The 13,276-nt window shown below is 41.9% G+C and overlaps 1 protein-coding gene across 1 annotated transcript; it reads left to right on the top strand.

Annotated features, from left to right (window-relative positions):
- Window positions 1-144: 144 nt before the first annotated feature.
- Window positions 145-7,213, top strand: acsl5 (acyl-CoA synthetase long chain family member 5; the record flags this gene model as incomplete). Its single annotated transcript, XM_079292683.1, has 20 exons — window positions 145-300; window positions 402-513; window positions 927-991; window positions 1,087-1,188; window positions 1,268-1,367; window positions 1,701-1,879; window positions 1,983-2,015; window positions 2,103-2,154; window positions 2,447-2,520; window positions 2,605-2,682; window positions 2,766-2,900; window positions 3,136-3,270; window positions 3,362-3,457; window positions 3,973-4,045; window positions 4,396-4,484; window positions 5,057-5,173; window positions 5,358-5,501; window positions 5,591-5,692; window positions 5,999-6,070; window positions 7,079-7,213. 20 exons carry the CDS (start codon window positions 145-147, stop codon window positions 7,211-7,213), a joined length of 2,049 nt encoding a protein of 682 aa, XP_079148809.1.
- Window positions 7,214-13,276: the final 6,063 nt, after the last annotated feature.

Genomic DNA, 13,276 nt, shown 5'->3' with positions numbered 1-13,276 from the left:
GGCGTCAAAGCTCAGAATTGAATCAAAGGACCTTATATCTAAAATATGGCCACGGTTTGGAGTGAACTTTGTTTAAATGTCAAAGTGCAAGATGGCTAAATATTTTAACACGGCGGTTGTCTGCATCCCAGCAGACCTTGCACCATGGACGCCCTCCTCGAGTTTCTGTTCTCTCCTCTTCCTCTCCCGGCCATCTTCACCCTGTTTGCAGTGGCAGCTGCCACCTTGTTGTACCTGAACACGCGGCCCAATCCCCTCCGCACCGCCGTCGACCTCAACAGTCAAACTCTGGGCATCAAGGTGAAGAGTGCCGAGCTGTCCGGTTACATATTCATCAGTCGTTGTATACCACAGAGGTACTGAACAATAGTTCTCATGTTGATTCTGCTTGATGTCCACAGGATGGAGCGAGGAAGACCGCGTTGCTCGAGGACAACAACAACCTGATGTCGTATTACTACGATGACGCCACGACCATCTATGAGGTCTTCCAGAGGGGTCTGAGAGTTTCAGGTGATTACTTTCTTTACTGGCTGTTATCGATGACTCCACCGAAACTTATGATTGTTAATGGTGCGTTTTAGTCCTTTATTGAGGTCACGAATAAGACATGAAAGGTGCAGTCTGCAATTCTAGTCCCATCACCAATTTTATCCAGAATTGCTGACTCCACTCGCAGTGTTAAACGACTGAAGTCCCCTTCCTTTATGTGAAACACAAATTGGTTAACCGGTGTCGTCAAATAAGTTCAACTCGTTTGTTTATTCACTTTCTTGCTGCGAGTTAGATGAGAAGATCAGCTAACTGTCTCCTGGCTGTAGCTTCATATCCAATGCACAGACATGAGATTGGTATATAAAAAGAAAGCTGGAGTTTCACCATTTGATTTAGAAAAAAAACATTTAGTTTAATGTTGTCACTTGCAGGAAACGGACCATGCTTGGGCTACAGAAAACCAGGAATGCCGTACCGGTGGCTGAAGTACCAGCAGGTGAAACGTCAAGATTAATAGGGGGGAAAAGAAACACGGTAAAGATGAACTTCTGTGCACTCCAGCTGACCTTTTTTTAAATTCACTTCCTGTAGGTTTCTGACAGAGCGGAGCACCTGGGTTCAGGGCTTCTTCACAAGGGTTTGAAGCCGAACTCGGACACTTTTATCGGCATCTTTGCTCAGAATAGACCTGAGGTGAGTGTGGCTGAAGGGATAACAGGGTGTCTTAAGTTTGAACAACAAACCGTAAACTCTCGTTCTCTCCTCCTGGCAGTGGATTATTGGTGAACTGGCCTGCTACACCTACTCCATGGTAGCCGTCCCCCTGTACGACACCCTGGGACCTGAAGCTCTCGTGTTCATTATCGACCAAGGTAATTGGAGCTTTTTCCTGCACTCTTAATGATCCCCAGGGGTCTGTGTTGAGTTTCCTCTTAATCTCTTCTCACTGATTTACCACAACGGCTCCTTCAGTCTGCGGCGCTTCTTTTTGCTTATGTGACCACCTCTGGATAATGTATCACGAGACAAAGAGCGTTTTGTACTCTGTCTTACTAAAACTACATCATTAGTATTAACAAATTCAATGTGATCGAGTGCTTGCCTCATACCAGCACTTGTGTGAACTTTTGCTATTATTATTATTATTATTATTATTATTATTATTATACTGTCAATACAGTTTTTAAAGTTTTCTTTTCTTTCAGCGGATATCTCCACGGTGCTTTGTGACAATCAAAGAAAAGCAGAAACACTGCTGCAGACCCGGGAGACGGGCCAGACACCGGTCCTCAAAACCATCGTCATCATGGACCCTTTCGACTCTGAGCTGGTGGAGCGGGGTACCAAGTGTGGGGTGGACGTTGTATTGATGCGGGACGTGGAGGTAACTCATGCTTTTTATCTTGGCTTCAATTGTTTTAGCGTCTGCACATGTGACATGGTCAGAAGAAGCAGACATGATTAAAAACATGTTTTTTGTTCTCCAGGCTCTGGGGCAGAGTAACCTGGAACAGCCAATTGTAAGTTTCCTTCTGATATATTCATGAAATCCATTTCTATGAGATTAAATAAGCGGCTCTGATGTGCTGATTTCATGTCCTCAACAGCCACCAAAGCCAGAGGACCTCAGTATTATTTGCTTCACCAGCGGCACAACAGGTGATCATTTTCTGTTCCAACAGCAGGGTTTGATCTAATGAATCGTAAAGAAAAGGGAGACCGATCGTGTCCCTCCATGATGTTTGAATCTTACATGAGACGACGCAGAATGAGCAAGAACGGCTACGGTTGAGTTCATTTTGAGCCACGCTAAGCTGATGCCTGACTGAGCCGGGAAAATGTTAAAACTCCAAAATCTACGCCATTGTTACAAACGACTACTTGTGTGGTTCCAATAGTGTTGCCTGAAATAAAATGTCTCAAAGGGTAAAATATTTCACTTCCTTGTCAGGAAATCCCAAGGGAGTGATGTTGACTCACGAGAACGTCGTTTCAAACGCTGCAGGCGTCATCAGAACCTTTGAGGTGAGTTTAAGAACCATTAGATGTCATTTTAAGTGAAATATTTTTGACAGCACATGTTGCTAACGGAGCCTCTCCGTCCCTCAGGCGTCCGTTTCTCCATCCACCCAGGATGTCAGCATTTCATTCCTGCCTTTAGCACACATGTTCGAGAGGGTCGTACAGGTGAGACTCTGACCACTTAAGCCCGTTTACAGTGTCTGTAGATGAGACTTAAGACGTGATGACCGCCTGTCTGTTTTTTGTAGACGGTGATGTACGGTGTTGGCGCTAAAGTGGGATTCTTCCAGGGAGACATCCGACTGCTGCCGGACGACATGAAAACCCTGCAGCCCACCATTTTCCCCGTCGTGCCTCGACTTCTCAACCGCGTCTACGACAAAGTCAGTGATTCACAGTGGTGGAATGAAACCAACATGTACTCGAGTATTTTCTTCTCATGCCACCTTACTTTTACTCCACTACATTTCAGAGGATAATATTGTACTTTTTACTCACTTCACTACATGTCATTGCTGGTGATTTGTGTCGGATACAGCAGCCCGCTTTCCTCTCATTCTGCTTTTAAACATTTCTAGTTTCTCATTTTAAATGCTGTAATCAAACTTCCGTCACCAGGTTCAGAGTGGAGCCAAGTCGTCTTTCAAGAAGTGGCTGCTGAACTTTGCCGTGGCCAGGAAGTTTGCTGAGGTGAAGGAGGGCGTCATCAGGAAAGACAGCATATGGGACACACTCATCTTCCACAAAGTGCAGGTACAGCGCCGCCTCTGCTCATACAAACAGATTATGTGGCGTAGAAACAAAGCCAGTGTAACCGTTGCTTCAATGGTAACGTTGACTGCAGGAGTCTCTGGGAGGACGAGTGAGGGTGATGGTGACGGGAGCAGCTCCCATATCTCCCTCCGTGCTCAACTTCCTCCGGGCTACTCTGGGCTGCCAGGTAATAAAACTATCCAGGTAATTAGGTAAAGATTTAACATACAGATGTTATTAGAGGATCAATTTTACTGGACCTCCAGTCACGTCTGGGACTGATTTTATTACATCATTTACTTTATATATCTATCTATCTATCATGAATGAATGAGAGAGATATCTATCTGTACCTTAACTAGCATCACTCTTGCCCTGTAGTTTTGGCTTTTATTTGCTCTTGTAAAGTTTCTATTTTTACTTCTAGTTTTCTTTCGACTTTTCTCTACTTATCTGTATTTATGTCCTTGTGCTGCTGCAACATTTCCCTTCTGGGGATAGTTATTTTATCAGATTATTATATTTCAGGAAATCTGTTTAAAGATGTCAGTTTAAGACTTTTTTTTTTTTTTTTTTCTCCTTGAAACATGGACATCTCTTTAAAATGACCTCTATAAAATAACTAAATTCAATGCCATATGTTCTGGGGTGTAAGTTGGCTTTATTGTAAATGATTTCACAGTTGAGTGCTCTGACTCTTAGATCTTTGAGGCGTACGGTCAGACAGAGTGCACAGCCGGCTGCACCTTCACAATGCCAGGAGACGCCGCCTCAGGTACACAGCTCAACCTCACCTGTCCCACGTTTACTACTTTAATATGGAGTAGAAGTATTTCTACTTTTTACTCCACAACAGAATAGTTGCTTTACAAATTAAGATCTTGCATACAAAATATACTTTTCAACAACCCAACAGTAACATTTTAAATGCAGAACTTCTACTTGTAATAGAGTACTTGTAGAGTGGTATTTTAGGAGATTAAAATTCTTCCTCTTTCACTGCATATAAATCACATTACCTTCATATTAGTTTTAATGTCGGCTTTTCACAAACTATGTATGTGATCAAATTCATTTTGGTGTATTAATAAGCAAGAATTCATTGACGTGATCTTCTACCATCAGGACACGTTGGGGTGCCGCTGCCTTGTAATGTCGTGAAGTTGGTGGATGTTGAAGACATGAACTACTTTGCTTCAAACGGAGAAGGAGAGGTAAGATGATGGAAGAGGTTGATGACCGGGATTTTCTGCTTGAAGTTAACATTAGAACTACCATTCCCATAATTAGTAAACGGGAAGTATACCGTTAACATGGATTCAGTTCATGCTGTGGGCTATAACTTGAGCCATGTTTTTATTTTTTAACCTATTATTGTTTACATTTTGGCAAAATGGCACCATTCAAGTGTGCCGAATCGCCAATTAGCAGTGTGTCTGCAATGCAGCAGTTTATGTTCAGACAAATATCTTCGAATGTGATTCTCAGGCAAGTTCTGAAGTTTTTATTTATTTATTTTATTTTTTAAAAATTGTTTTTTTAATTTTAACATTGTGTATTGCTGCGTTTAGTGAACAGCGAAGCCACTTATCGCACATTAAACCTGTTCTGGAATGAACCTAAAGGATTTAATCTAAACTGTCATATTTACTGTTCAGTTTATTGTTTATGACGGATCAGACTCGTAGATTGTACTTGCCCACTTATAAAAGCTTCAGGAATATGTAATGTTAAGACTTTTAAATAAAACGTATTTTTAGTTCTATCGTTTCTCGCTCTTTTCCAGGTCTGTATCCAGGGCAGAAATGTGTTCAAGGGGTACTTGAAAGACCCAAAGAGAACTGCAGAGACCTTGGATGAAGGCGGTTGGCTCCACACTGGGGATATCGGAAAATGGCTTCCGGTACGAACAACCCTGATAATGAATAAGTAGAACCACAAGCCATCAAGAACCAGATGTATAGTGTTTGGGTTTTGCAGATTGTATATTTTTTTTAAGAAAGGGCATTCTGGTGGCATGAAAGAGTTCCATAACTTATAAACCTTTTGAGAAACTGATTTCTCATATCCGACTGTTTTGTGACTAGAATGGAGTCTTGAAGATTATCGACCGGAAGAAGAATATCTTCAAGCTGGCTCAGGGGGAGTACATAGCCCCGGAGAAGATTGAGAATGTATATATACGCAGTGGACCTGTGGCCCAAGTATTCGTGCACGGAGACAGTCTGCAGGTAAAACCAGCGTCTGTGCATATACAGTCAGCGCACACACACACACACACACACCCTCTGATAACCAAACTGCTTACCTCTGTTTGCAGTCCTGCCTGATCGCCATCGTGGTCCCGGACCCAGAAGTCCTGCCGGGTTTAGCAAAAAGTCTTGGGTGCCAAGGCTCGATTGAAGAACTCTGCAAAAACAAAGTACGGTTTCTGTCTGGTCGCCTCACACCTGTCTGCAGGACATGTAGAAAACAAACCAACTGTAGACAGATAATCTGGAGTCTATTTAATATAGTTCAGTGTGCAGCGGTGGAAGAAGTACTTGGCTCTTTTATTCAGTAAGAATATTAGTGTCTAAATACCAGAGAAAGTCTTTCATTCAAAATGTAGAAGAACAAAATAAACGTCTAAATAGAATTAATGCACTTTAAATACAAAAATGTCTGGGTAGTTTGTGAATGTATATTTATATTTCATGTTTTAATAACTGACCTATTTTGTTCACAGGAAATGAAGAGCGCCATTCTTTCAGACATGACCAAACTGGGCAGAGAAGCAGGACTCAAGTCATTTGAGCAGGTAAACACTCCTTGTGATTTCCCCAAATGATGTGTATGCAAACTTCTTATTCCAATTTAATAAATTCATCAAGTCAGAGTAATTCGTAGAAATAAGTCGTAACTCAACACTTAACTGAAAATGTGGGAGATTTATCAACATCTCTGCTGCTTCACGTTTCACTAAACCTGACTCGTGTTCACCCTCTGGTGGTCAAAATGAGCAGGTTCTGTTCAAAGAAATGTCCTGAAGTTGCATCAAGACCATGCAGACGTCAGACGCTCTGCTCATTTCCTCTCTACGCTCTCTCTCCAGTAGTTTAAACTGGGTGCAACAACTTCTAAATAAAGTCAGACCTCTTTCCTTGCCTGCCTGCCTCCCTCTTTGCTTGCTTGCCTCCCTCCTTCCCTCCCTGCCTGCCTCCCTCCCTCTTTGCCTGCCTGCCTTCCTCTTTCCTTGCCTGCCTCCCTCCCTCCCTCTTTGCTTGCCTCCCTCCCTCTTTGCCTCCCTCTTTGCTTGCTTGCCTCCCTGCTTGCTTGCATGCCTCCCTCACTCGGTGCTTGCTTGTCTCCCTCTCGGCTTGCTTGCCTCCCCCCTCTCTGCAAGGCAGGGATGGCGGAAGGCAGGGAGGGAGGCAGGCATGCAATCAAGCTGAGGGAGGGAGGGAGGCAGGCTTGCTTGCCTCCCTCCCTCTCTCACTCTCTGCCTCCCTCCTTTTACATTTATTTTTATTTTTTTAATTTAACCTTTATTTAGCAAAGACAATCCCATTGAGATTTTGAATCCCTTATACAAGATGGCAGCGTAAATGTTTCGCACAAGCGTCACATAAAAGGTGAAACAACATAAAATATGTCGTATAAAAGGGACGGCAGACTTAACACAAACCAGAGAATTGTCATTCTGTGTCAAAATGGATGCATTCAGTTCCCCAAAAACTTAAAAAGCACTTTCACTCAATGATTCTAGGGATGAATCAATCAAACTTTTTAAGCATCTGCACTTTCCTCCTCTTCCTCCCTGATGCAGGTGAAAGACCTGTACCTCCACCCGGAGCAGTTCACCGTCGAGAACGGCCTGTTGACTCCAACTCTGAAGGCCAAGAGGGCCGAGCTCAAAACTCTCTTCCAGCCACAGATCGACACACTGTACGCTAACGTCTAATAAATGGAATGAAATCACACCATCTTCTTTGTTTTTTCAGTCTTTGATTGAAACAATTCACCGCTTGTGCATCAGCCTTTCTAAACACCCACAACAACAGTTTAGTTCTGCTGTGTGTGTTTGCTTTAGTCATCTAAAACAAAGATTCTGTAAAACACATCTTTGTGCAGAACAAATGTTGCAGTGCATTCTGGGGGTTTAGCTGGACAGACTCGTTGGCTGCAGCCAGAGTGAATCCTTTCTTAGTTGTTGGCTGGACGCTCTCTTCCTCCAGTTGGCGAGTTGTTTATTTATTATAATAAAAATAATTAACTTTATTCATACAGCTCTCTTCAAAACAAAGTTACAAAGTGTTTGTGAATGATTGAACCAGGATAAACATTTCAGGGCTATAAGGAAGGTTAAAATAACACAAATAAAATGGACCATACACTAGACATGGCGACGAAATGTTATTGCAGCTATTCTGGGTCTCATGTAAGCAGGCTTACTTTGAGCTGAGCATCTATGGAAATATTATGAAACAGTTTCTGCTTTTTTGTGTACAAAACTAACATTTGATTTAAAATGTTAATAAAAAAAAATTGAGGAGTTTAAAAGACTCGTCTAAGTTTCAAACCCAATACAAATGTGTTGTATGTTGGTTCTTACGGCTGTGGAGCATCTGTCAGTGTGGATCAGTTTATTCTATAATATAAATGTGTGAATTGTAGTGGTTGTGTTGTCACTTAAGTCTTGAGAGTTTTGTGGACCCGAGGAAGAACCCCCTTCTGCAATCATGTAGCCAACGGGGATCCTAATAAACTAAATGAATCGCTGCCCTCATGTAACACACACAACAGGTGCTGATGCTGCAGTATTCAGCTGTTTGTTGTCGAAAGAGATGACTAGAACCATGCAGTGGCGGCTGGCCAATAGAGGGCCATGGGGCCTGGCCCCATCTTGAGCCACAAAAAAAAATCCCCTCAGTCCTCTCCGCCTCGTCCTCTCCGCACGACATGTCTCAGCTGGGGGGGCCAAATCGTTTTTGCCCAAAAGCGGCGGGTCTATGAAGCAGTTTAATTGCTCATTAAAGATATAAATGAGTGACATACAATTTAGCCAATCAGCGCCCTCAAATAGATTCAGTGTGGGGCCAAAAAGATTGTTCCCCCCCCCCCCCTAGCTGCGTGTTCTCGTCAGGAGAAGTCAATACAGGTGAGCACGAGCACTACTACTCCAATGAGGTGGCACCATTGTCAGATCTTAGAAAAACAATGTGTTCAGCTTTGAAGGTTTCATAGGTTATTCCAACCTAATGCTTATTTTTAAATGCTTACATGGTCATGCTCCTTCCCTGCTTAATGCATTTGTTACACGACAGCAGCACAGTGTGAACACACCAGAGTGAACACACGGGTCTCAGTAAACGGGAACTGTCGCATTGCATTACGCAAAACCTCATTTGGACAATCAGTCTTCTCTGTTAAAAGGAGAAAAACTATGGAACTGTCTACCAACTGAGTTGAAAATGCAACATAATTGTAATGTTTTTAATAGGTATTAAATCATGGCTAAAAGATAAACATTGTTCTCACACCTAACACCCCTGTAAACACACTTGTACTTCATGTATGTATACACTGTAAGAAAGGTCAGTGAATTTTACGGTGAAAAATTGTTAAATCACAACAGTAAGAGACCGTAAATTGTAAATCGGTTATTCAGTTTATCTGACAGTGAAACACCGTATATATATATATATCAGCCAAAACAATAATTTATGCATGTATTTCTTGTATAAAATACATTTTGTCACTGTTAAATGTACTACACATTGTACTGATAACGGAAATACACCGTGATATGAAAAAGAATCCATACCGTAATTTTTGCATTTATTTCTTTTAAAAAATACATTTGGTTACTGTTAAATGTACGGACCACTGTGCTGCCAATGGAGATATAATGCATTATACATTTAACAGGCAACCTCGTATGTTTTGAATTTATTATTCGTAAAAAAATCAGTTTGTCACTGTTAAATGTACTAAACATTGTACTGGTAACGGAAATACACCGTAATATGAACAAAATCCATACGTAGTTTGAGGACTTAGCCTCAAACTAATATGTACCGCCACATTTAGGTGCATTCATGTCAATGTCACTGTTCAGGGGGTATCATTTCGATCTGAATGTCTGCAGTAACTCCGCACAAAGGTACGGTCATCGGGCACATTCATCTTCCAACTGCTACTGCTCACATATGCAGCTGCAGTACATGGAAGTCCCAACTGAAAGCACTTGCACCTCCCATGGCAACTTTTCTTACAGGGGGGGAACGTCGACCAACAAACCTGCCATTTCTCTCCTTTCTGTGTCCACCCCCAATCAGTAGGACTGCCGATGTCTGGCCTGGAGATAGTTGTCTGGCCCCAGATGATCCCAGCCTGATAAGCAGCACGCTTATATGTGGCCCCGGTCCAGCACCCGGTCCAGCAGCACAGCAGGGCCCACCCACACCAAGACAGCCTGACTTCGACCCATCTCTAACCAGCACTCCTGCCAGCAACCTCACGAGCACGATCTCCTCCGTCGACCAACTTCATGCAGCAGGCCGCACACGCCATGTCCCAACTAGGCAGCCCAGACAAGTCACATGAGGACCTGGGAACAACTGGAGACGCAGTGAGAGGTTCCTACAACCACTCATGTGACACCAGAAGTGGACGTGGACCAATAACAGACGACGACGAGGAAAGACTTGAACTCTCATTCCCGATGGTCCAAATGGAGCAATGATGGTCCACAGACCCTCGACTGACAGAGACATGGCCGACGCCCGGGCACATCTAACCATGAAACATAACTACTGGACAGATATTTCCTGCTTGTGAAAATATAATTGTGAAAAAATAAAATTGTTAAATCATTTTTTTCTTAAAAAAGTTTATATTTTGTTTTAAATTACACAAATTATTTCAGACATATAATATAACCTGTTTCTGCTGCTGAATCACTTTGACATCCTGATATATCCTTCAAATATATATCACAGACCCTGTCTGATTCTCCGAGCAATCGCTTTTTTTGCTTTTCCCAAAAAATGTATATTTATGCAGGAGTGCAGTTGGTGACAGTGTGTGCTCCATGCAGCGGGAGGGGCGGGGCTTAACAACGGGTCAGTAGTGGTGTAATTGTAACAATTGTCTAAGTCTAATGTAAATGTTGTTAGTAACACCACCACTGTACCAACTATATCTGTGTGACGCTCATGTGATCAACGCTGCCCCCTTGTGTTAACTTCTCTCACGGGTGTCCCAGAGAGTCTCTCCGGGCTGCAGCTGGATTCTGAACCGCTTCACCTGGAGTTTACACCGGGACAAGCCGAGCCTCCGCGCGGTCTCTGCACGGGCTTCTTCCGGGAAACCCTGAAGGGCACGAGCCCACGAGAGAGAGAGGAGCTTGCACGCGAACGTCACCTCCTCCTCTTATGCGTTTAAATCGTTTTACAATCGGTGGGAGGATTTGGCAGGTCCCTCCTCAACTCCTGTGATCCCAAACTAACTTACCTGTGAAACCGGAGCAGCTTCTTCAACATGGCTTCTTCCGCCACAGGTGACCGCGAGGAGCAGGTAAGCGGGTCTTTGACTCGTGCGTGCTGCTGAAAATGACAGTTCTCCATGTTGATGTCAGGATTAATGTCCCGGTTTGGTTTGTTGTCGTTTGTTTGGTTTGTGTAACTCAAACGTTTGTTTCCTCCAAGTTCCTGACTTTAAGTTTTATTTTCCTCTGCGGAGTAAAAGCGGAGAAACAGTCAAAAATCTAGCAAAGTATTTCATTGTAACTGAACAGTAGCAAATATGAGCCGTTTACTTTGACAATAGTGCCATCCTCTATCTGTTACGGAAGGCTGCCTGTGTTTTGACTTGATCCATTCAATATATCTATATACACACACACACACACGCACACACACACACATATTATATTCATGCGAGTGTGTATAGAGTCTATACTATAGTAAAGATAGACGATATGTCATTGACCTCGTTATAGCCCCTTAACTACATGTCATGTGTTTATAATTCACGTGCACAATTTTTGAACAGCATTTCATTTTTTTATGATTTAATTTCTGTCTTTTCTATTCTATGAAATGTTGAAACTTGAGTTGCATGATTCATCAAGTCTGCATTAAAGTTACATAATTGGAGCCTGATATTCAGAGGTTGAAGATGAGCTTTTTGACACAAACTAATTCATTTATTTCAGGCTTCCATCGGTTGGTTTCCATTCTTTGCTGTATGGTATTACAATCAAAAAGCAGACTGAAAGTTGCCTCAGATGTGTGGTACATTGACCATTGACTGGCATTCAGAGATGATCAGTTGATTAATTGATAAGTCAATGCAGGCAACAAATTAGAAAATTTGATTAATCCTTGAAGTCATTTTTAATAAAAGAAATGCCCAATATTACTGATTCCACCTTCGCAAATGTGGTTTTCTTGGTGTTCGATTATTGTAAATTTGAAAGTCCAAACAATGATTTTTAACATTATTATAAATTATTTCACATTCAAATAAATAAATTAATAAAAATCACCATAAGTTGCACTTTAAAACATCTGCATTCAATTATTTATTATTTAGTCTACACTGTAATTTTCATATTGTACAGACATGAATGGAAAACGATGGCTTCCTGAACCTGTAAAATACGTCAACATTTTCAAAACAGTAGGCATAGCTTCCACAAACATTAGTTTAGATTTAAAGTATGTGATTTGTAATAAAGGGGCTAAAACATGCAGAACCATTGATATGGTGGTTTAATTACTTCATATTTGTGTGATATCGCTTGTAATGAGTGATATGGACGCCTTTTCTTGTCTTTTCTCAGGTCCACTGTATGTCTTACCTTTCCCAGAACTTAAATAATTACCCAAAATATTTGTTAGCTTGCAGTTTTTGCCGTCAGCGTCAGCAGAACCACTTGGGGTTTTGTCTAATCATCACTCTTAAAACATAACCCTGTCCAGTTAAAGTCACAGTTGGCTGCATCTTCCCGAGAATTGATATCTTGTTCTTTGTACTCTGCATTGCTTCATGGGGAATAAATTAAACCTTGAACCATGTTGGCCTTCTGCACAAAAACAGGAAGATTGAGAAGAAAAAAAAAGTTCTGCATCCTGATTTTGCACTGCTTCATTTCCACACCATTTAAAATAAAGCATAAACAATATTCTGGTGTTGATACACGACTTACTGGCAGTTAGTTCACAAGAGAATATAACTTGTGAACCGACAGACATAAATTAAGGAGCAACCACAGAAGATTGTTGCCAATATTCAGATCTGAACATGAGTAGTTTGTTTTGTCATCTCTCCAGTGTCAATGTAGTGAATTTAATGTTGATTTAATGTGTTGGGAGAAGACTTCATGAGGGGAATCTTCTTGGAGCTGAGTGGTGAAATGAAACCGGGAAATGCTTGGAAGGGTTCCAACAATGACCTGTTACCAGCATCATGGAGGGCTTAACGCGCTCTGCTTCCAATTCTTTGTGAGCCTTTTGTTGATGAGGGGGGCACTTTTTCAGGGAAAATTCAGGTTTTACGTTCATAAAATATATTTAAATACTTACTGCACGGATCAATGTTGTTTAAAAGTGTTTATTTGAGCCAATACTGTCTGTTGATCTGCGTGTTTTTCAGCATGTCTGTCTGTGGTTTCTTTCCATCTGTCCATTAATGTTTGACCACAGATTGTAGTGGGAAATGGGAGGTTTCTCAGTGCTGGTAGTAATAAGTGGCTGTTGTCAGGACGCCGTGAGTGTGCAGCAGGTTTATTGTGGCAGGGCAAACACGTGGAGGCTCCACCTATGTCCTGTTTCAAACACAAGGTCACTCCACCTGGAGCCTGCAGGTGATATAAAGAGGCAAAGTGTTTTCCAAAGAGTTTGGAAGGAATAATGAAGGGAATTTTCATTGGTGAATACTGGACATTAGTACGCTTTTAAAAGACATTTTTAATGAGAATTGCAAGTGACAAATTATTACCCTTTGATTTTAGAGACCC

This window comes from Melanostigma gelatinosum (assembly GCF_949748355.1).
Source record: "Melanostigma gelatinosum genome assembly, chromosome: 21".
Taxonomy (NCBI): Eukaryota; Metazoa; Chordata; class Actinopteri; order Perciformes; family Zoarcidae; genus Melanostigma; species Melanostigma gelatinosum.
The sequence above is the reverse complement of the archived record's forward strand: the minus strand, read 5'-3'. Positions and strand labels throughout refer to the sequence as shown.